Genomic DNA, 25,077 nt, shown 5'->3' with positions numbered 1-25,077 from the left:
TTCGCGGCTACATGCGGGGTTATTTTATGGAGGTGTACTGATGCCCCGCCCGAGTCACGTTGCTCATCTCTATTCAGCACTTTCTAAGATGGATGTCTTGCCAACTTTGAATAAACAACAGACTTACTTTCCTTGAACAAGTACCATCAAAGTGCTCAAGTAGCCATGTGTATGCATGTGTGCGTTTATCCCTCCATCCCACCGGAGCGCTTCCTCCAGGCAGCTGCTGCTGCTGCAAATGAGACCGTGCTTCGTCAACCTGCCTGGTAGAACAACAGCTAGAATATAAAACACTGTGAATATATCTGTTGCTTTACATCCAGCACAAAAGCCACATGGTCTAAGTGCCATATCCAACACTGCCTTTGGGTAACACTTTCTTAACGCCCCATTTAGAATCTCCCAGCGCTATATAAATGCTTTGTGCGGCACTAAAAAGGTGGTAAGCATATATAAGAAGTGTTTATTCGTGCATTTAAAAAGAAGCGTTGCTGCGCCTAAGGCCCAGCTATAACTGGTGCATTGACAGTGAAAGTTTGTTTAAACAATTAAAATATGACATTGTTATGTGGTTCCTCCGATTAATTATTTAAATAAATGGGCCGTGCACAAACTTAACGTGTTTCCATCTCCTGCAACGATGAGGTACTGTTCAGCACGGTGCTGTTGAGACAATACATTGTTATACAAGGTCAGCATTTATCATGCACACACATACATTATTCATATTCCCACTGGCAGTGTGTATTAAAATAAATTCCTTGACGGTCTCGCAATTGTTTCTTTAAAACTCATGTCAAACACTTCTGTCACTCAGCGAAGGTGTTTGTGTGCTCGTCTTTTCAAGGGTAACTGCAGCTGCCAGACTCGGTGCCTCACACCTTCTTCTTCTGTGCTCCTGCAACTAAGTTGTGATGACTAGAATATGTGTTATGTCGGATAAAGGAGCAGTTATATGTTTTTGCACCTTTACAGCTAAAATTAATGCTAATTATATAAAACAACGTTGTATTATTTGTGATCTTTAGAGGAGTTTAACTCCGGGTCTCCTACAAAATCATGTTCCATTACAACTAAACTACATTTTCAAATACAGTTCAAGGGACAAGTCATTTCTTTCGGATGTTGGTCGCAGTTTTAAATATTGATCATTTTGTAATTTTAAACAAAACTCCATAAAAGTACTTGGTTACACTTCGTGAAACATCATGGCTACAGACTTAAAATAAGTAAGTTTGTGACATTAAAGTTGCCGACACAAATTAAATCCAGTCAACTGTGACAGGTTGTTAAGGACCCAGATGCAGAACGACAGAATCCATGAATGGTTTATTCCAGGCAGACCTCACACCAACAGAGCAAGGTCTGCTCACGGGGGAAAGGCCGAGGCAGTTCTCGTGGTCGGGGACAGAAAGCCATGGCGGTGGTTTTCGGGGGAAGAGGCAAGGCGGGGAAGTCTAAACGGGCAGGGTCAGCGACGGGAATGCAGTCGGAGGGTGAATAGCCAGAGGGTCTGGCATAAATGGGGAGAACGATCTGGCAGTGAGTGCCTTCTTCTTGAAGTTTACCGGCGGTTGGATATTTGGTGCATTATCGCCACCTTCTGCTCCGGAGTATGGATCAGACAGCAGGGTGTCTTTACCCCACGGCACTGTGAGTAACTGGGGCTTACATACCAGAGGGAGGGGCTTAGATGTGAGAGGGAGGGGCTTATATAACAGAGGAGGGGCTTATACGCCAGAGGGAGGGGCTTATGTAACAGAGGAGGGGCTTATATGCCAGAGGGAGGGGATATATATATGATTAGAAACGTTTTTATGATACATGAAATGTAATCGAGGAGTTTCCCTGAGATGTCTTTGACAGTTCAGTTGCACAGGAACATCATTTTTTAGGAGAACAGGCATTTTCTCTGCTTCTGGTGTAATTGCTAGGCTAAGCTAAGCTAATTTACTCTTAGCTGTAGCTTCGTAGTTAATGACGTGGTGTCCTTCACTCGAGGAAGGCGGTAAGTGTGTTTCCCAAATAAACACATGTGAGTGACTACCACAGATAAAACCCTCCATCACTGTATGCATGTGATTTTATATCGCCATAGATCTTGTGATGTAGTGAATATTTTGGAAATCAAGCAAAAAACTGAATAAAATAACCAGATTGGAATAATCATATCCTGTGAATTACAAAGCAGATAAATCAAGCAACAGAGTAGACACATGTACATATCTTCTCATGGTATATATTATTTTATCACCCTCCTTTACTCGGGTGTAATTTATGACAACAACAAAAAAGCTACGGCGCAATGATTAAGTTGACAGAAACAATCTAATTATTCACAACTTCGAACCACAAGCACGAATCGCATCAACGATAAATCTCCATGTATTAAACCATTTTTACTCCCCGCTTGTTCTGCTTGCTGCTTATTTGATTTGGATGAATCAAGATAAACAAAACCAGGGAGCACATTTCACCACAGTGCAACAGTATTTCCCCAAACGTCACACCATCTGCTTGGCTGGCCCCCTGATCAGTTCACCTGACTGTCAGCAAACTGTGAAGAATATATCTTGTTTACTCCGCTGCAACACAATAAGCGGTGAGCGCAGCTTGTTATCTGTGGCAGGACGACTTCAATCTTCTCGAACTGTGTCCCCGCACCGCCGCCTGTTGAAAAATCTGCAATCATATTGGTTACGAGAGACGCCGGCTCATCGTCCGCCCGGGGTTGCTGGTGTTTTATCAGTTTCCTTCTCCGTCAATGCAGCTCTCATTGTTTACCAAGAGAGCACAACACAAAGCACAGTGTGAGGCAGTGTACTCATTCAAAGGATGGGCAAGGAAAGTCAGTACCAACTGTGCAGTGAATGCCATTATCTATGGTCTGCATATTGAGAGGCACCGAGGGCATCAACATGAGCGTGTTGTGTGTTTTGCCATGCTGTGAGCTGCCTTTCAAACGCATTTCCAAGGGCAGCGTTGGAAATGCGCTATAGGGGCCCAGAGATAGAAAACAATATACTCAATAGGCCATCAGCTTGTGTTCTTTTCTCAGTGGTGTGAGAGAGAGACAGAGAAAGAGAGAGAGAGAGGGAGTGAAACTGCCGTGACCTTTACAATTCACACAGGAGAGGCGCTCCCCTCTGGGCTCTCGAGAGCGTTACAGCCTGAGGCCAATATCATGCAATTCCACTGTAGTTTAACCGTGTCACGGGAGGCATTGAGTGCGCAATTTCTGGTATTACCCCAACTGAACTTGAAAAAAAAGGTGTTTTTCCTTCTGTCACGAACAGATACACAAGATGTTTTTGCTCTGCAGTATTCAAGTCACGGTGGTTGTGAGGATGATGAGCATAGCTGAGGATTTCAGTGTGTTATCTATCGGTGGTGTAATTCTGGTTTGGACAATTCGGCGCACTAAAAGGAAGCAGCTCCATCAATGTGACGTCATCTGCCTCCCTCGTCTGCCTCGGGAGTGAAGAGCGTCGCAGAGTGGCTTTGTTGGTAAACATGAGCATGCAGCGTGTTGCGTTTTATTGATTCTGTGGTTCTATGTTTTTTCTTCCACCAAGGAGAAAGATTGCTTGAGGCCACGAGACCGATTAATTTACAATGTGCTGCTTCAAAGGCCAGAATGAGACAGTCCTCAAAATGACATACGCTTGCATCCACCTAACGACGTGAAGACGCCACAACCATCCTAACCGATGGTGATCTATTCCTAACCGAGTAGTTTAAGTCGCATGAACTCGACCAACCCGTGCATTACTCAACGCATCGTTATACCTGCAGGATTTGCAGCAGATCGCAGGCCGACTCTTCTGACTCCGTACGTTTATGCAGGTACACAGCTCCGCAGCGAGCTGCACACACTTCAAATAAAGGTTGAAGGCGTTCGCTGGCTTTTGAAGTTGTTGCTGAGAGCCATTGTGAGAATGGAAAAAAAAAACAGAATGAGACAACAAAAGGGATTATTACGACTCCGAGAAGGGGAACAGACGGTAAACAAAGGTGCTGTTGCAGGAACGAGGAATCTGGATGAACAAACATGTACGTGTAGCCGAGCCGTCAGATTTGTGCAATTAACCTTTACGCCAGGACACAAAGTAGCAACATTATTAGAGAAGTGCACTTGTGTGAATGTAGAGAGAGTAATAAACAAACGTGCACACATGGCATTAACATGAGGAGTGGACATTGGTGCATTGAACACCTCATGGCCAGGTGGTCTGTCTTTGCAGGTGTGAACACGAATGCAAGTTCATGCATCCCAGATTGTAATGGATAAAGTCATCAAAGCAACGGCTCTCTTTTTGTTCCTCCTTCTTCTTAGGAGGCAACTCAACGATGGATAACGCAGGATAATAAGTGCTGGAAATGTAACAAAGAAATGGTCACTTATACAGTCTCTGTGGGACAGCGCCAATGTGTTGCCTTTTTGAAAGGTAGTACTAAAGAAACTTGAAGTGTGGCTTCAACGGCCTTTACCAGAATCCCCAAAATTGTGTTTCTTTGGGTACACATCGCTAGTGCCACCAGGCCTCACCAAAGCACAGATTAGACTGTCAGACTTATCCTGCAAAACTGGAAGAGCTCACATAAGTCCACGCTCACAGACTGGCTCAAACTCATGACAGAGACGGCTGCCATGTGATTGCCAGGGTAAAGAACAGCTCAAGCCAAACTGACCAAGCATGAACAAATCTAACGGCTTTTACAACGAATCAGAGGAGTGGTCAAGTGCTCGTGGGCGTGATTTGTGTGTTCAGGAAAATGCAGGTATAAATGCAGGGCTCTATGCAAATTTACATGTAAAACATGTAAAAGGGTTGTCGGGGTGATTGTATTTTTTATTTTATTTTGTTTTTCTGGTGTTTTTTTTAAATATTGTCTAACAAATAATTTTTGTTTTTAGGTCGAATGTTAATACATCTAAATGAATACAAATTTACGCGAGGAAAAAAAAGAAGCAACTCAACAAAATACCGTAGCGAGCACTGGCTTTGTCTAGGACGTCTGAAAAGCCAACAGAGATTCATTGTCAGTCTGTAAAACATCTCGTTTTGGATTTCTTCTATTTTAATTTCCGGCAGACTCGGCACAGGAAGTGTTTGTTTGGGATCATTGTAACACAACAATACTGGAGGGCTAGGCTATGCTAGCACACCCCTATGCTAGTACACCCGCTGGGTGCAATGGCTGATGGGTAATCTTGCTTGTCAACTGACCCTGATGTGAAGAGCTGTTGTTCAGTGTGAACAAGTTTTGCTCTGGTTTGTCTCCCCTGGGAAGTGAACTACTTAGCACTCAAGAATAGCATTATTGTTGCAGCCTTTTTATAGCAGTTAATCGGTCAGAGAAGAAATTAATTGTGACCACAAACGACAAGTAAGCAACCGCAAAGCCACAGTAAAGAGAACCTGCAGATAATGGTCTAACAAGAGCATGTAGGGGTTCAGTTAAAGAGGTTTGTTTTGTCACAGAAGAGACAAAATGGTGGACATTCAAACGCTCTCAGTGTCGGGTGATGTTAAATTGCAGCGCCAAACGTTTTCTTTGTACCTCTCCTCTACTGGATGGCTCGGTGCCAATGTGCTCACGGTTTTCTGAGAGGTTAGGCTCGCTTCCCGCTAATCTAATTCAATATTTGTCCGCACACTTCGAAATTCGCGATGCTTGGCTGACATAATGATGGATGGCACGGAGCAGAAACGCCGGTGTTTTTCTGCGGGTTTGCGCCAGTCGCTGGTGTTGTAACTCCACATCGTTGTTTCCTCCCTCCAGACGTGGCTGTTAGCTGCCATTCACTCTTTCGCGAAATATGAAAAAAGAACTTCCACACAGCGAGATGATTCATTGCAGGAAACATTCGGCTGTAATTCTGTTTGGTCAACGTTTCGGTTGTATTTTTTATTTAATTATATTATACCGAGTCCAGTGTTTTCATATGACTGCTGCATTAAATTATTGCTCCCTTGCTGTCAATCATGAGGAACATGCACAGTGAGAAATGGAATTTTCCTCCAGGAAACCGCCTCTCGAAGACATATTGTGGCCGTATAAATCTAACAAAACCAACATGCACAACTGTGACTGTTTCACCACATGGTGAGCATACAGAGCAGAGAGCAGGAGAGTGGATTATGCAGCATCGAGGACGTTTCGATGCTCTTTTTGTCTTTTTGAAAACTTTACGCGACACGTGATTTTTCAGGCTGACCACATGTGCTGTCGGATCGTAAATGTAAAACTGACATCTTCAAACAGTCCACATGTGAAGCCCACAGGGGCTGAGTGTCTAATGCAAGGCACGGTGCTTCACATTAGTTCCTTATCAAAAGTAGGTTGTATGAGTGGGGACATAAAGCTTAAGCTTCAGGGGACACACAAAGAGATGCAATTGTGCTTTGAGTGGAAAGCCAAATATAAATAGAAGACTAGCCAATTCAGTTTTATTTCCATTGCAGCACCGTCACGACTAAAGTTCTCCAGTAATATTAAATCACGGTTCATAATGGATCCTTGGACAGCAGCCATGTCGGAAATCAGATTAAGCAACAGCTCACACTCAAGATGGCCATGTACCATTTGATCGCCCAACAGCCAGATCATTGATCATCCTGGCACTTTATGGGCGTCGTGACTCCCCTGAAGTTGAAGGTCCAGCAGAACGCTCCAGTGGGACTTCGGCCCGATTGCTAAACTTAAACTCGAGGATCACATTAGAGGGTTTCATCCATTTAGCGTCTGTTCAGCTTTACACATGAGTAACATGTGTGAAGAGATTTCCTTTCTCCCAAACATTTGAACATAAATTCCTTTATTCATAGCGTTGTGTTCTTTTCCTTGTCGGTGGCGCGCGGCGAGGTCACGCCGCCGTGTCCTTTACCGAGCTACGGATATCCGAAAGTAATTACAAGCGGCAGATCTCGAAGAGACAACGCGAAGAAGACAAAGAGGGTGAACCGCGGTGGTCAACACTGAGAGCCTTAACGCCGCCCTCACGTCTCATCATTATCGCGGCGCAAATCTAAAGCTCAATAAAATGCAAATCAAAAATCACCGCCGTTCTCCCGTCGGGAGATTTATACATTAAAGTGCAGCAATAAAAGGAATCCGCTGAGGTCAAAGGTCATGTTGGAAGAGTGTAGAGTAATGGAATATAGAATGAGCAGGATTAAATTAGCTGCGTAGCATGCGCTGTGCTGTTTGGTATCAGGTGTTTTAATCAGCTTAGAGGCCGCGTGTGAGCGGTGATTTACACACTTCATATGTATGATTTACTGCGGCGCTGTGCTCATCTTTTTCTCATTGAAGAGGGAATTTATTTCTTCTTACATGTTCCTACACGAGAGACAACAAGGCGAGCGCTGGCAGCATTTAGGAGGCAATCATTTTTCCATAGAGCTCTTTTAACAAGCGTAGAAATAAGGCAATTGTTTTTCTTATATTGCTAATCGCAACTTTTTTTTTTTTTTTTTTGAAGGGGCCGTTGATCCGCTTCAGTGTTGAAACTGTACACACATTTGCATACCTCCCCCACCCACACACTCACATACACACACACACACACACACACACAAACACACATGCTGGCCTTTGAGGAGACATGCTTTCTTACTTTCGCATTTAATCCAATTCATTATTGCGGGCCCCCCTCGGTACACTCAGCTGTCAGGGGAGACAAAAGCCCTGCCAAATATGGATGCGTTTTTGTTCCCTCGGATTTGTGCTGCCCTCCCCTGGGGATACTGAAACCTCCCCTCTTCCTCACCACACTCACACACACACACACAGACACACACACACACACACACACACACACAGCCCCCCCTTTCTCGGTTCTGGAGGGGTGAAAAAATACCTGGGGCTGCTCATTGTGTCACCTCTCTCAGGGTGGAAATGGCATTCAGAAAGGATGGAAGTGAACGCAGTCACAGCAGAGGCAGCATTCTGGTGAGGGTCATGCTAATTGAATGTAAAAAAAAGAAGAAAAAAAAGAAAAGGGACTGAACTCAAAGGAAAGTGGAGATCTAAAGGAAGATATTAACTATTGATTGATGAATATGGGATGCAAGGGAGCGCTGAGGGGGCTTGATTATGATGGGGAAGGATGTTTGAATCTTTCAAATTTCATTCACAAGCCTTTGAATGCTCTGCTAAGTCTTTTGTTTGCGTCCAGAGATATAACACTAAACCCTCTCACACACACACACACACACACACACACACACACACACACACACACACACACACACACACACACACACACACTATTTGCTCGTTGTGTTATGAGGCATTAGTGTTTTGAACTTCTATTCAAATCTCTTTTTGTCAGTGTTGCACCTTGATTTGATTCCAAATAGTCAACCTGTGTCCAATAAAATACATTTCGTTAATGATGTTTTTTCCTTTGCCAAGTAAATATAATTGCTGCATGGATTATGTTTTCTGGCAACATTGTTTTTCCCCAACGGGCTTCACTACCTGCACAACGCGTGTTGTTAGCTTTAAGCTGCCAAGATGCTTGGGAAGTTGAACAAAATATTGAGGTTTGAATATTGAAAACATACCACCTCGCTCATGCTTATAATCATTGTTTTTCAATATTTAACCGAATCCACAATCAATCCCTGACCTTAAGTATATATATATATATATATATATATATATATATATATATATATATATATATATATATATATATATATATATAGTACTTGGAAAATATAATTTGTTGCCGGTCATTCAGATGTATTAAATATAAACGTCCCCCAGTTGTGTTGATAAAAATGTAATCCAGACTGCATTACATTGCCGAAAATATTTTAATTGCTGATGTGAATTACTTAACATAACATGTTTTCATGGAGATGGAGTTGAAATGGGATTAATAGCTATCTGAAAAGGGGAAATCTCTAAATCATACACTTATTTTTTTTAAGTAAACTACTCCTCTATTACTTGTTTTGAAAGTTTCAATAATTGTCTGGATGAATAAAAATAGGATTTTCTTCTCATTAGCACTTTGTGGACGTGGTCTTCTTCTGTAAATCAAGAGATGATACCTTTACACAAAGCCTTTAACATAAAAGTATCTCCTGCTTCCTTCCCTAGCTCCCTTAACAAACCTCCTCTAAAAGGAAACATATCCTTTGTCCAAAAGAGATTCTTCAACAAAACTCTGTCAATCCGAGCGCTTCAGTTTTTAGCCCTCTGCGGCTGCAGCGCTACCAATTACCCGGCGTGAGTGATAGGTGGTGGCGTGGAGGGCTCGGGCCGACACCGGGGTCACTGATGCTAGGTCTCAATTAACCACACAGTTACACATGGGATCTGCCATGGCCCTTATCTCGTATTTATGGAATAACACAGAGACAAACACGAAGCGCTGTCAAGAGGCGAGACCCACGAGGTCAGCTGTTGTTACTGCAGGATACTTGCAGCTGCGCCACTTGCACCGAAAACTTTACAGGAAAGTGGAATCAGAAAAATGCAAGGAAGCTGTACAGCTGAGGTTCAGCTTCTCTCCTTGTTAGGTGTCTTCATTTAGAGAGAAACCACACAGATGGTGCCTGTGGGCCAAAATGTCCACGTTGAAAAAGTTACCTTTACTTTTTTGTTTAACTTTTTGGAGTTTCTGCTGCACAATTACAAAAAAAAACAGAGGCTGTCGCTACCCGGCTGAGAGATTAAACAACAAACAGGGAGACAAACGAGCGCGCCGCTAACAAGAAGCAATTTATTTGTAATAACATGAGTCCATCCATGTAAAGCAGGAGTATGAGCAGTGAAGTGCATGCATGGATGTGTGGCAGTGTGTACAAAGAAACAGAAAGAAAACATAAGCCACAGCAAGTGTGTCACGCCCGCGACACAAAGGATCTCCTCCCCCTCAGAGAGACCCGGCTGCCAAATGAAGAAAGTCTTTGAGGCCACACCTGATCCAGCCGACCACACTCCAATCAGCACCTGCAACAGACAACCAAACATAACAGGGACACCTCGGGCAAGGGAGGAGGAGGAAGAGGAGGAGGAGGAGGGTGGTCATAAAAACAGCAAACTTTCAAATTACATTAGAAATGTTGTGCGTGTTAGATGAGTCACTAACCTCCCGCTGGATGTCTTAAAGGTGTCGTTAGACGTCTTAGTTCCATGTCCGTGCGTTGCATATGAGGCTGGAAAGGGAGACGTTTAACTTGGCTTGGCATAAAGAGTGGGACCAGAGGAGGCAACAGCTGGCACATCTACAGTTTATGAAGTAACACGTCATGTCAAAGGTTATTAAATCGTCACAAAGAAACTCCTGAAGTCTCACAGTGATGACAACAATCCAGAAGCTTATGTAAGTTCCCAAACTCTTGGGAAGAAAGCAAAGCAGCAAACATTTCTCAGAAAACAATTCCTTCTTACATCCCTTTGAAATGTGTCATAATGGACATAATGATATATATATCTGCACTGTACAGAATCAATTAATGAAGAAAATACATTTTTCACAATAGCTGAACAAGAGAGACCATCTTTTCAGCAAAGGTCCTGTAGCTGGAGCCTTTATCCCAGCATGCATTGGGCGAGAGGCTGGGTGCATCCTGGACAGGTTGCCTGTATCACAGGCCTGTATTAAAATATCAAAAAATCAGAAAACAAATGTTTTATTTGGCGAATGCTGCTGCTCCATCCTTGCCATGTTCCCATATGAACACAGAGACTGTGTGTTACTGTCCGGCCTCCTCCCGTCTTATCAGAGCAAACAACAGACGCTCAGTCCAATAATAAAAGAAGCACGACAATTTCTCCTCTGAATAATCTCTCTCCTGCACATGAGCCTCAATTTAATGAGCTTCAGCAGATTAAAATTTGTAATCCGTGTGCTAATGGCCGTGGCATTTTTTTGTCTTGCTTCATTCTGGTGATTTAATGCAGAGAGAAAGGCTTTCAAATCACTTTTTATGACAAGTGAAATGCAATCAAAGCTTGCATTAAGTGGTTCGTTAGGTGACTCTTAAGGCTTTCTGGGATCCAATTTGCATCGGGAATCCTAGAACTAACAGCGCAAAACACACAGCGCGCATGCAGACGGGCCTAATTATAGTAGCTTCTATCTCGCCAAACGTCCGCAGATTATTATGGTGTCTGCACTTGACAAGAATATCTACGTAACATATGATAATGCGCAGCAATGCGAAGGATGTGAACAACAAGGTCGAGCCCTGTTTTCTACTTGTGACGACAGGATGCAGTGTGATTCCAAATGCTTTGTGAATACTAAACCAGCATTTCATTGTGCTCATGTCGCTGCTCTCCAACACGGGCTGTAAAGGGACTTTACATACGTGTGAGGCGAGAGCTGAGGAGCCAGTGTTATGTTGCAATATCCATTTGTATCAGTGAAGTTGTTTTTACACGTGGCAGGAAGGGAAACACAGCAAGTGTAACCTGCTTCATGTAGAGACACGCTGTGTTACACCGAGATCAACTTTGCACTGCTGTTGATTGATGGAGCTTTTGCTGAAATTAAATTGTATTTTCAACTTTATTTGTATTTTGTTCTTTATTTAGAGTGGAATTACAAAGAGTTGATGTTTAACTGCTAGCTGTGCCCGAATGTGGCGCTATAAGAGCGGAGAGATTGAACCAAAACAGTGAAGTCGCGACCCCGAAGAAGAAAACAATGAACGGAAACACAGCGCAAAGCTCTGAAGCGTCGGGTGATCAGTCTCCTTTCACACTGAAATAGTCCTGATCCGTTGCTCATGAAATACATTTGATCGTATCTAATGTGTCTGGGTGTTGACGTTCACACACTCATTGTTCTCTCTTGCTGCCCTGCAGCTTGATTGTTAATGACAGAGTTATTATAGATGGGCCTGAGCACATGAATTACCTTTAATAAAGAAGGGGGTAAAGGAAGGATTTGGTTCTTTGTTTAGTTGTAAACAGCTTCATTTGCATGAACACTCGCATCGTAAAATTCCTGGCAACAACTGTCACTATTCAAACATTGAAAACCTGAAGGGCTCTGTGATGTCACACGAGGAAAAAGCTCTTCTCCAACTATAATTTGTGACACAAATTGTTTCCCCCATGAATTTTTACAAGAGTCAAATGCTTTTTGGAGTCTCATTATGTGGTGTGAGTGAGCCTGACGGTGTTTTATTCTGAAATATTGTAAGGCACAACTGTAAGGGTTGCCAACTAGCCATTGGCAACCTTTTTATGGAATTGTTCACCAATTATTGCTCTTTGGTTGCTGGCAACCTTTGTTCAACGTGTCACAACAAGGGACAGCAAAACATGAAAAGGTGCGTCTTACAATGGATTCACATTTTCAAATATGTGAGGCGTTAGTAATATTTGATTTGGACACAACATGTATTTAGAGCCACAGGATGTGGAGTTGGATCTCCCAGCTGTGTGTGAGAGGGGACTCATCAGACTCGTGGCAGATTGGATGTCATCTCTAGAAGTGAAGATGATGGACAAGCTCATGAGGGTGTCACCTGCGGGACAAGCAGGCCTCGACTTCAGTGCTGAAGGGCGGATGTATTTGTGGTGAAAATAGGACGAAAGATCCAGAAAACCAAACGAGCATCGACGTTGGATTCATTTTGAGGCATTTGTGAGGAGAATGACGACAGCTGCACGCGTTAACTGATCAAACTTATGCCTCAAACTTAAAAATATCCCATTAAAAACACAAACTTAAAAGAATTTTGTGAGTAACAGAGCTTTTATTTTTTGTAAGTCACATTTTTATTCATAAGCTGCATAGTATCTTCATTAGAATTAGTGAAAGTAAAAGGTGATTAAATACATATTCAGTTTTGACAAAGAAAAGCCAACTGAATGTGTCTTTCCTTGAGTTTCTTTTGTATTGAACCTTATTTACTGAAAATATACATATATGAACTGCTAGATGACCCTGGGAGTCACGTCTAATTCACAATAAATTCAGCTTCATATTCCAAATTTGAAATGCTTCATTCATATATGCAGCACAGTGGCTTATATTATTTGATGAACGAATAATACAAGCAGCCTACATGCAATATTTCACAACAGATGCCCTTTAGCTCCTACTTTGACATCCACTAATAACGGTACAAAATGGTTTCCAAGGTATAAGTGCATTGATTCGTTAAAGGATTCATTTTTATTTCCACATCTACTTGATTAAAGGAGAACCTGAGACCCTGCAGCACGGTGACCTTCTACCTCCCGGCAGCACGGAGGAGAGCGAAAATGGGAGAAAAAGTATTCTGTTTTAAACTGGCCTTGACAGGTCCGACCATTCAAGAGGAAGAAAAAGCACTCGCCTGATGAAATGCTGCACGAGAGGAAAAAGAACAAAGCATGTGGTGCTTTCTCTCATATAAATCCATGTTTACCAAAAAGAAAAAGGACTTCTGGAGAGGACCACGCCGAAGACCACCGTCCTGCAGAGATGCAGCCGACACAATGCGACGCCGCACCAGTCGCACGGGGCTCGTATCGAGGACGCTGTGCCTCTGAAGTATAATAGGCCCACAGATAGCTTTAATGGCGTGAAATGCGCCACAGTGCAGTTACACCCACCGTGATATACAGACCTGTCGGGAAAATCACCCAAATCAGGTCAGTTTTGCACTCGAGGAGAAATGGAAAAACTCTGGCCCAGACAGATTTAATCAGTGTCTGATTTATAACCTCTAACCACTTAATGTCCCAGTGCTACGTTCACATCATATACAAAGAACTACAATAAATCTGTGGAGGGGAAAAAAAAGGGAACATTTTTTATTGAAGGGTTGTTCTTCTCTGCTCTCAGCTTGCTTACAGAGGATAATGGCCATGAAATGGGGGGCAGAGAGATAGCAAGAAGAAATCTAATATTATTGTACCAAACACCGCCGTGCCGCTGGGAATACAGCACAATATTGAGGTGTTATGGCACCTGGATTTTGAGATCTGATAATAAGCGGCGGTTCCGTGTGAAAAGCCAACATAGCATGATGACTCCACAACAGCCGAATTAGCAGGATGAAAGTAACAAAGCCTTTTCCCATTTTGTTTTCATGCTCTACTTTTTATTGGACACTGAACCCTAAAGAACAAAATACTAAGTTGCATGAACACACGTTTTCAACTGCAATTCAGACTGCAGAACTTTTGTGAAAGGGCAGCAGGTGCCATTTAAAGCTGTAGATGTGCTAACAAATGGACCATGTGGTGAGATTGTTTGCTTAACTGCTGTTTTCAAGGTCAATAAGGAACTTTGAACCTCAGCTTTAAGGACTTAAAGTAGCAATACTAACATCCACAGTTACATGACAACTGAGCAAACACCTTCTGCTGATAGTAACGGTGGGAATGTAATTGAAAGCTACTAAATTGACCTTTTTTCATCTTGAGAAACCAAATATGTGAAGATGATGATGATGCAATAACAACATTTGAAGAAAGCCATCTAGACCAATATCATCATCCTGTCCTTCTATAATAATAAACTCACATTTCACAGTAATGTACTGAATGCATCAGACTCTCTTGTACTCCAGCCAACATAAGCACACAAGCAGAAAACACTCAGACGCACCTTGATTCACATCAGTAACAAAGAAAACAGCAACTCAATGGAACTTGTGTAACAGTGCTCGAGGTCTGCAAGCTGCTCCATTGTTTGAGATTTGATCAGCTGTGACCCAAACCCATTCTGTGCCCTAATGAAAAGTCCATTTGGACGACAAGCAATGCTGACTCCTCTTCTCATGTGGGCTTATAAAACGAGGGTCTGCACAGGGGGGAGATTGAAGCGCACTTGTCCTCCACCATCAAACAGGATGAAAGAGACCATGCCGATGCAGCAGATTAGACATTCACAGCAGTCATTAGGGGCGGCGTGCAGGTGAATCTCTGCAGAAATCACAAGCAATAGACAGCAAATAAGACGGGGGGAAAAAAAACAGCGAGTGGCCCTGGAAGTGAATTTACGCCATTAGGGATTCGTCAAGATGGCCTCAATTCAAGTGTGTTGGTCAGATATGAAATGATCTAATTTAAAATTCATACGATACTGTGACTCACAGTGACTAACTATCGTTAGAAAAACAGCCATGGATCGCATGATGTGTATTCTGCTTGGAGGCTTAATATATCTACGGCTACTTCGGCAGTAATGGACTCATGGGAAATAAACTCAGTGGCTTCATAACAGTTTCTGCTCCACCAATGGCGGTGGGTTGGAATTACTCTCCATTTTGAAATAAGGTCGTTACTGTTCTTGTGGGGATAGGATGCAGCATGTGTGGGGCATGTAAAGGTATTATCTTATTAAATACTGGATATTTACATAAACTTTGCAACATTCAGAGGAATTCACATTGAATATGGTCAGAAACTGAATCTAGCTCTTTTTCATTTTTACTGTGAACAAGCAGCTCCAGGATGGCCACGGTAGTGTCCAGTGTGTGATCTGAACTACCTCAACAACATAAAGGGGGGTTGACATTCAATCCTGCACAGATTCATGATCCCCAGAAGATGAATCCTCCTGACTTCACTGATTCCCTGATTGTGCTATCTTGCACCACCTTGACCTACTCTGCAGCCTTTACATAGAGTTTGGTGTTCATTTGCTAATGTTTGCATGCTAACATGCTAAACTAAAATAGTTAACATGGTAAATTTTAACTACAGCGTGGTGAAGTTATTTTTGTTAGCATTTTAGCACGTGAGAGTATAAATGGAGTCACTTTGTCGAGAATTTGTGGCCAGTTTTTTGTTTTGTTTCTGCCACATTGTGTACACGCGTCCTGATTCCAGCTGTAAATACCAATTCTGTTTAAAATCGCCGTATGAGAAGACAAACAACTTCCACACCGATTTCATTTGCCTTCTGTCACTGATCACCTTGAAATAATATGCTCTCTGAAGTTGGAGATAAGTGATGAAGAATACACACTGTGCATTTCCATCTTATCATGCTCCCTTCTGCCCACCTGTGAGAACTTTTTAGTGGCCATTCATGTCTTACTTTCCTGGCAGATTATAGATCAATGCGTTCACATTTCTCAGGCTCACCTTTTTGTGTGTATTTTGTGTTAAAATCAATGCACCCTCAGTGGGCTTTGAAAGGTTGATGATGCAGAAACACAATTGATCCATTAATAAAACAGTTGAGTCCAATCTATACCGAACAAGAGAATGAACATTTGGCTACATGCATTCACAGGCACATGCACACACACACACACAAACACACACACACATACACACACACACACACACACACACACACACACACACACACACACACACAGTCACCCAATCTATTTTAATCTGGTGGGCCAAGCAAAAGCTTGAATAATACATAACAGGTCAATGATAATAAGATGTCCTGTCGATGTACGTTTATTGAAGTAATTGCACTTGTTCAATCTCTTCACCGAGAGTATTCCCCCTTCACTTCCCCCATCGACCCTCTCTATCTGTCCTGTGTCTCTGTGTCTTTCTCTCTCTTACATGGGCCCGGTGGATGAGCGAAATCCCTTTGCCTTTTTGTCACAATGTTATGCGATGACACATGTTCTTACAGGAAAACAACAAGGCCAAGTTACGTTTTGAAATTTGGAAAATACATAGCAAAATAAAGCATGACACAAAAGTAGAAAGTTCCCTCAGTGTAGAAAAAGTACTTTTATAATTAGGATTCTACATTTTTCATGTATTGTTTACGCAAGTACGCCACCTTTAAAATGCAATTTGTGTTTTTTTGTTATCAGTTCACAATGAGCTAGCTTTAGCTTTTAGCTTGCATTTAGCATATCTAATTTAGCTACAATAGCTTATATCGTAGCGGCAAACAAATATGTGTAAACATGACGCTATACCAGTTTAAAATGTAACCACATAATTATGCAACTATCCCGGTAACAACAGTATAAAAGTGTTAAGCAAGTTAAAGCTTCAGCTAACTAGCACAGAAATCAAGCCGAATCAAGGCGGGAGGGCGTGACTTAAGACCGACATGAGTGACAGTCACGTTCAATGTGTAACACTCGAGAGCCCCGATGCCTCGGTCCCTCTGCTCCGGATGTCTGTGCAGCGAATAGGTTCACAGATGCGCTCCTTAGCGCCATCTATCGTCGGGGAGTTTGAAAAGGAACGAAGGCGCCTCAGAATTTTTTTTTACCGTGAGATACCGTGAGAAAAAGCGTGTGTCACACGGCGAAACCGTGAGAGTTAGTAGCTCTGCATTCATGACATGGAAAACCTTCAGCATCATAAATTGTGATTTGGAAGTACGGAGTATGATGTGGAATATAAATACTTTTCATAAATAAAACAAAATTAAAGAAATGCTAGAGCATTCAACATGTCAATAACTAAATATATTACAGTTTATTTATACTCGACAGTACGTACTTCCATGAAGTTGAATGCGCACTAGATGAAGGTTTTTCATATTGTCACCATTTCATATCGGAATGAAAAATGTGTGAGGACAGTTGTTGTGCGTGTCCAATTTTCCCTCAGCACAACGCAAGTGCTCTTAACGTCTGGAGTATGAAACATGGACAGCATGTCTCGCTTCTCCCCGTAACTACAAAATCTCAAGCGTAGGAGGCCTCTTCAACCTGGAGCAGAGAAAGTACATTCTGAGAGGCTTCAGCACTCTTAAGACACCGCATGGTGGGAGGTCTATTTTCTCTCAATCTTCCCTCTCTCTACAGGGAGGGTGAGTATGTGAGCATGTGTGTGTGTGTGAATGCATATGTGGTGTGTTGCAGGTTGAAGTCTGGGTCAGAGGCGGGTGGTAGAGTCACTTCACATTGTCAGATCCCTCCACAGATTAAAAGAGAGAAGCTGTGTTTTCATTTTTCAAAAGCTGACGCTCGTCAGAATGATGAGAAGCAAAGGAGCTGACCTTCTGAGTGTGAGGCTTAACTGAAGCTTCCTTTATCAAGTGTGTGTTTAAAGTGAATGTAAAATAGCTTTATTCTGGGATCGTAAACCATCTTCATACTTTGTATTTATTCAATGTAATGTTATTACATGTAAGTGTTTTTGTCAGTAGATATTAGCACACTTATTAACAGAGACAATGTAAACATCAATAGCATTAATAATTGTAACTGGGTGACGGTATGATTGGAGGTAAAGGGACATATTAAATGAAACAATGAATATATTTTCATTTCAAAGGAATCTGGGGAGAGAGACATGTATAAATCAATGTACTTTGGTTTCACGGGTCAGACACAGACAGGTAGGTACAAGCCTGCAGCTCTCTCATGAACAACTCTACACACAGTTTAAAAATAAGGCTGTGCCTTCGCTCCTGAAAAAAAGGAAGGAGGGAGAATAATCACAGCCTATCACAGTGTACCAAATATAGAAGTCCCTTGGTCTCTGGAGAGGCCATCGAGTGTCTCCTTTCTCCTTTGACTCAACCCACTCTAGTTGATGAACCGGACGCAGAGGGGAAGGCTTTGTTCCTCTGCTGCCTGAGAAGAAACATGGCGAGAATTTAAAATGACTTGGCTGTAAAAAAAAAAAAAACAATGTTTATTCTGCAATCAAACACGCTGACTTAAAAAGAAAATAATTTTAAAAAAAGACAGCGATGCGCTCGGTGCCAATTCAGTTGTATTCAGCTGTAATTGTCGACTCAAAAGAATTGAACGTGTTCTGACAGTGGAGCTCCTCACAGATAGCATTTGTTTCCATTGATCACAAAATGTCACGTTCATTTCACACTGTCTCAACTCTGACTGAGTAAAAGAGCTTCCCCTTAGGGTTAAGTGACTTTATGAAGCGCATCCCCTTAAACTGTCTCCACAAAATGACAGCACACGCTGGTTGTTCAAATGCTCAAATGTTTCTTATGATTACCTGACGGTTCCACTCAGCCTTATGGGGAGGGGCTTTGAACGAGTTGGTTTGTTTTTCTGGACAGCAACTTTGCTGTTTTGCTTCATTCTTAGCGTTCAAATTTCCCTTTGGGGATTAATAAAGTATATATCGATCAATCAATCTCTCTATCTATCTATTCTTGTCAGCTTGTGGGAACAGTGAAGCTTTTGGCAGCAAAAGAGTACCATATTTCTCTTAAGATGTGGTGGAGACCAAAACGGAGCTAAAAGGAGTGAAAGTTAGATTTGCATATGCAGGTGGCCCGAAACAGGATTTAAAATGAATGTTAAAGTTACTCCTTACCTACCAGAAAGTTTTTCTATGTTCACACTACGTGCGGCTGTCGCGCTCGTCGACATAGTCATGTCGTTATACAGCATGAAATATATATATACAATAGACGCAATATCTAATCTGTAAATGTGTGAAAATACAAACGTGACCGTCACACAAAACCGCTCAAACTGTCAAAACATCTGCGTTAAGAAGGAGAGTCCTAGACGGTGAAACAGCCAGCACATACAAAAGATATAGCATACCATTCTCTGCATAACTTTGACGCTAAAAGCCACTGAAGAGGTTTGTGTCTCAGTTGTGGAGTTATCCTGGAGAATGGCTGGCCATGTAAGTTCCCAGCAGTGCAATGTGGGGTGTTTGGGTATGAAGGCTGGACCTTTGTGCAGAGGGCCCGAGGGCAGTGGAGCGTCGCTCTTTTAGAGTTTGATTTATAATTGAAAGCTGTGTTTACATCAGCTCTCCAGGCTCCGTAACACAGAGAGCAGTTCAAAGCTTGACGAAGGAAGAACCCAGAAATTGAACCCATTAAAGTTGGAATTTTTAGGGAAATTAAAGGAAGGGGTGAGAGGTTGGGGTGGTCGCAGAGCATGGTGTTTACACTTGATTGTACATCGCTGTGTACACTGGTGGTACTCTGAAAGGAGCGCAAGGAAATGTTAAATCATCTCTGACAGCTGAGAAATTGACCACGTCCTGGCTCTGAGACTTGTGTTGTGGGAAGTTGGGAGACTCTCTAGGCGAAGATGTCAGTGGAAGCTAGAGAGCAATCATTACGGATGGTCTACTTTGTACAATTACACACACACACAGACACACACACACACACACACGCACACACACACACACACACAAGCTATTTTGGAACATGCTGCATACTGATCATATTATTGTAATTCAGCTAGTGTCTCCAAAAAGCCTGCCAAAATCAAAACATCCTCTCTTAGTGCATTGCACTTTGTTGAAGGCAAACAGACAAATATGTGAACATCAACATGAGCAGTGGCAGACCGGCTGTGTGAGTGGCAGGGGTGAAACATATCTGCACACGGTGGGGCATCAGCATGCACAATGTATGGCAGTCAATGACATCACGTTTTCTCAATTTCAAAAGCCACCCAAGAGGGCCCTGTATTCAGTTTTCTCCACTAGAATAGCACCCGAGAGGGTACATCATCACGTTTCCTCTAATGGAAAGGCACCCTAGAAAGTACTTCATCATGTTTTCTCTTACTGCAAGGGCACTCTGGGTACTTCATTGTGTTTTCTCCACTGGAAGGGCACCCGAGAGGGCATTACATATTGTTTTCTCCACTGAACAAGCAACATAGAGAGCACTACATCTTGTTTTCTTCTCAGGAAGAGCACCTTAGGGCACTTCATCACATTTTCTCAACTGGACAAGCAAACATAGAGGGCACTTCGTATTGTGTTATCTACTGGAAGAACAACGAGATGGCACTACATCACGTTTTCTCCACTGGAAGGGCATTATATAGGGCACTTTATAATGTTTTCTCTACTGATAGGTGCCCTGAAGGGCACACAACATGTTTATCTACAGTAAAGGAGCCTGAGAGGACAGTTTTGCCCCCAAACTCCCATCTTTAAGTCCTAATTCTGCACACAAACATATGTGTACATGTGCCTGGGCAGGGAACCGATGGGATGAGTGTAAATACTGGAGTCAAAAAGTGTTCGGGTTTCATTTTTACTGCAAATCGTAAAGAAAAGTTGCGTAAAATGACTGTGTCATTTATACCATGTTGTTTGTTTCTTTATTAAATGGGATAATCAACTCATAATTCAAAACTGGTGCATACATATGCTGATTCGGAAACTCGCAGTAAATATTTACAAAGACAACACACTGTGCCAGAAAAACGAATCCAAAGACTTGAATCGTCGTCGCCATCAAGACACGACTTGATTACACCCAGACTGAATGCTGCCACGTTCAAAGCCAAACGCTCCAGATTGCTAATTAGTGATAATAATATTCAGTACTTTGACTTTCATGCAGGAAATCACTTCCTCTGAGTGGGCGTCACCTTTTTTTACACGTCTTAATTTGGAATTAAAGTTGTTACATTTGGATGCTGATGATGATGCTTTGTATACTAATCAGTTGGTTGTTCTCAACAGCAGAAGTTGTGTTGCCAGTTGGGGAGCAGACAGCAACACTTTCCTGTGTCATTTTCTGTGTTCAGCAAACAAAATCGCAACTTCTCCTGCTGTGCAAATAATGATCCATGCATGAGATTATAAAGTATTCATGCAGCTCGTCAGATTCGCCCAGCCCCATTACATGTTTTCCTCTGCGGAGACATTCATGGTGAACAGTTCAACTGGATGGCTTTTCAAAGCCTCCTCTCCGACCGCGTATTGCCTAATCTCCATGTCTTATTTATAGGAGCTGACAATTCACACCACTGCCCCTGACTCTCTTTTTCTACCTGTCTCTCTTTAACTGCAGTGAGCTCTCCAAGTTTGTAAAACGTTACATTCATTGCGACGTTGTGCAACAATAATGACCTGGAGTGGAGACCCGCCCCTACGGCTCATGGAAATATTGCATTTAATTAAATAGCGTTTTTGCAGCAATATTATTTATTTAAATGCTGCACTAAATTGTCTCTAAACCATGTAATGGCTTTCCTGCTGCGTTGAAAGCCTCTGCAGTGTCATTAGAGGCACATTTGGAAAACTCCATCTGAGTTCTACCCACAGGACCACAGTGATTCTCCTCATTTGAGATGCACTTCCTGCAGGAGCACCAAATCTTACACTTCATGGCCAGTTAGTGCAGCCATGAAAAGAAAGAAGAAAAAGGGAGTTGGTAAAACAACTCGGAGCAATTTCAAAAAATTTGAATTGTAAACATTGACACCGGGGTCTGAAAAATAAAAATCACAACATGCACAAGAGGGAGTGTGAATCAAAACAAGTGTGATGTCGTCCTCCTCGAGACTGAATCAGGACATGTAAAGTTTATTTATGTCACAAATTCAAAGGCTTCCTGAGGTTTACAAGTATTTACTGATGTCTCTTGGAGGAATAACTGTTTGTCTATTAAAAGGCTCCTTTCATCAAACGCCAGAGCGCCTCTTCTTCTAAAAAGCAGAGAGCGCCATCGAGTGGTTTCTCTGTGCTGTACAGCTCGATGTGTTTTCTTTGTTTCCTTTGTTGTGAGGGCAGCCGATGACGTCAGCAGGGTTGTGGTTTTGTTATTAATATTACAAACAAAAGGAGGTTGTGTGTTTGTGTCTCCTGCACCTGAGTGTTATTGGAATCATGATGTGTAATTGAAAATACCAAATCTGACAATTCACTCATGTGCACAATGTTTACTAAACTCTGCAATATCAATACTTCACATGCAATAATGTGAATTAAGCAGTTCAGTCTACTTATTATTATTATTATTATTTTTAACTGAATGTTTCTTGTTAGTGTACTATCCCTGTTGCTGCTGTAACACAGCACATGTCCCTGTGGAACTACAAGGATTATCTTATCTTGTTGGTCGTTTGAGGGCCATTTATGATGAGGCAACCGAAATAATGAAATATACGTAGCAATATTAACAGTTCCTTTTTGGCTATAAATCAGTAGTAAATCATTTATAGAATGATTACTTTTTTACATACTGATATTGTAATACATCACTTAAAAATGAATTACTTAGTTTCTTTAGAAAATAATTAAGTTAACCGTTTTTTTGAAAATCATTTATTCATCATATATTTTTCATTCTGTATTTCTTGTGGAAAGAGTAATACAAGAGAAGGTCAAGTATTCAACACCACTGGTTGAAACAGTCCACACAAACTGAAAGCACACATCTTTACATTCTGATCTCACATGTTCACCTTTGTGCTTTTCTTTTGGTAGAAGATCTCCGTCATGGATTGAAGCTGTGACTTGACGCTGTAGCAGTCGGGCCTCGCTCTGATGTGACCCAGGATTCCTCTAAGCTCTCCGGCTGTTTGGTTCCTGTGGATCAGAAGCACGGAGCAGCCAGAGGGGCAGAGGAGCTCCTCTCTCTCCAGAGCCAGCAGGTCTGGGAGGTACCGCTCGGGGTCGTGGTCCATCAGCACCAGATTGAGCCCCTCGCTGGTCCCTCGGTTGAGCTCAAGACATGAACGCAAAGTTGGGATGGCCTCTGCTGAGCTGGACGTCAACACCTGGAACTGAAGAGGGGTTTAGAATCCTTCTGTTCAAATTAGCTTTCCTTTTTAAGGAGTGTAATTTGTCATTTAATCTTTTCTCTAAGTGCAGTGAAGTAAAAGAAGCTCATCCTTCCCTGGACGTACCTGGGAGTGTTTGAAGCCAGCCACCAGAATGATTTCCTCCCCCAGCTCTGCTGTAAGTGGGTCCAGCTCCACTGTGATCAGCCTGCCAGCAGGGGGCAGCAGACGCAGCATGCGGACAGAACTGTAGCCACAATGCATCCCGAGCTCCAACACCTGGAAGGGACGGACACGCATCACCGCTTCATCCAGGGCTTCACCTACAGGAGAGGACAGGTGATGCTGATCCCTTCATCTGATTGATGCTGACTTCATCCTTTTCAGATATGTTTTTTCTTTCAAATAGACCAAATACCAGCATAAACTTAAATGTTGTCTTATTAGTATAGTGTGAGGAATGTTACGGCTGATACTTTGCAGTTATATGTAAAATATTACACAAAGAAAATGATGTGACACAGTCGAGTGAAATCCAAAGATCACAGTCTTGATTTTAAGAGTTAAAAGGACTTCCAACAGCTTTGAATCTGTGAGATGTTCATATAAAATCATCTTCCCTGATTTCATGAAGACAGCTCCTCTTAACTCAATGCACTAAAGTGATTCTGCATACACTGACCAGTCTGTGGGCCGACGCAGAGGGACGGGTGTGTGTCAGCGTAGAGGTCAAAGGTCTCCAGGACGCTGTCGGCTTTGCTGTGGGTGCATTGGGTGAACAGGAAGGAGTGGGTGCTCCTCACACACACACTCTCCCTCGCAGCATCCTGAGCGCCCAGGCCAGAGCTCCACGGCACAGTGACACGATGACGACCGGACGCCACGATGAGGAGGGCGGGAAGAAGCAGCGGCACAGAAGCGACCACGAGCCACATTTCAAAAGACGTGACGGAGACAGAAAGACCCGTGAAAACCTGGAGATGAAAAGAGGATGTTGGCATGATGCATTCACTGTATCACACTTTCTCCGTTAGTCTAAAATATCATTTTGGGGACATTATGGAACAGTTAACATACAAGTGTTTAGTTAATATATGACCATTGTTATCATTATTAGCATAGACAGCTCAAGTTGTCAGATGACGGTTTTATACTCAACCTCACTCATCATATCTGCATTTTATAAGTATTTGTAACTGGCAACAAGTAAAAAGAGATAACTGAGCTCTGGCACCACCTGCAGCCACATTGTGGTATTTAAGATATGTTTAATAGATCAACTCGTCTTTTAAATGTAGGAACATAGAAGTAACGAGATGCAGAGATCCTGCATATTTGACTTTAAATATCAGCGGAAGTGCTTCCACTGAATAACTCTGCTCCTGGATCATAACAAATCAAGCGACTCACCAATATTTGTCGGTTGTTGTCTGGACATTAACGTGAACTGTAGCTGCTGTGGTGGTCCGATCTTGAAATGGTTAGGCTGGTTGGAAGCCCAAGAAGCGTAGCTTTCCGTAGCAGTGCCACACGATCACGTTATCTTTATTTAAAGGAACAAAAAACACACGGTAGTCGGTTCACGCGACACACAAACAGAGAGTTCGTTGATCTATCTTCACGGGGCTAGTCTTGGACAGCTACTTCTTCGAGCCATAGTTGCGGGACCTTCCACTTGCCTACCAGGTCATTG

At 42.5% G+C, this 25,077-nt stretch overlaps 1 protein-coding gene across 1 annotated transcript; it reads right to left on the bottom strand.

Moving 5' to 3' along the window:
• Positions 1-22,990: 22,990 nt before the first annotated feature.
• LOC137796523 (catechol O-methyltransferase-like) lies at positions 22,991-24,375 on the bottom strand. The gene is made up of 3 exons (XM_068594507.1): positions 24,067-24,375; positions 23,511-23,707; positions 22,991-23,387 (listed from the first exon to the last, which is right to left on the bottom strand). The coding sequence occupies exons 1-3, from the start codon at positions 24,317-24,319 to the stop codon at positions 23,055-23,057; spliced, it is 783 nt and encodes a 260-aa protein (XP_068450608.1). The 5' UTR covers positions 24,320-24,375; the 3' UTR covers positions 22,991-23,054.
• Between the last annotated feature and the right edge of the window lie 702 nt (positions 24,376-25,077).

The sequence above is a fragment of the Clinocottus analis genome, unplaced genomic scaffold (assembly GCF_023055335.1).
Source record: "Clinocottus analis isolate CAN_PGR_092001 unplaced genomic scaffold, fCliAna1.0.p SCAF_10, whole genome shotgun sequence".
Taxonomy (NCBI): domain Eukaryota; kingdom Metazoa; phylum Chordata; class Actinopteri; order Perciformes; family Cottidae; genus Clinocottus; species Clinocottus analis.
Note: the sequence above shows the minus strand (reverse complement) of the source record. Positions and strands in the feature narration are given on the sequence as shown.

Excerpts from the sequence above, each read along its gene's own strand:
- LOC137796523 (XM_068594507.1), bottom strand. The coding sequence starts at position 24,319 with ATGTGGCTCGTGGTCGCTTCTGTGCCGCTGCTTCTTCCCGCCCTCCTC. Across the intron at positions 23,708-24,066 it reads CTGCGTCGGCCCACAGACTG|GTGAAGCCCTGGATGAAGCG; the intron begins GTCAGTGTATGC and ends CCTCTCCTGTAG. Across the intron at positions 23,388-23,510 it reads CTGGCTTCAAACACTCCCAG|TTCCAGGTGTTGACGTCCAG; the intron begins GTACGTCCAGGG and ends ACCCCTCTTCAG.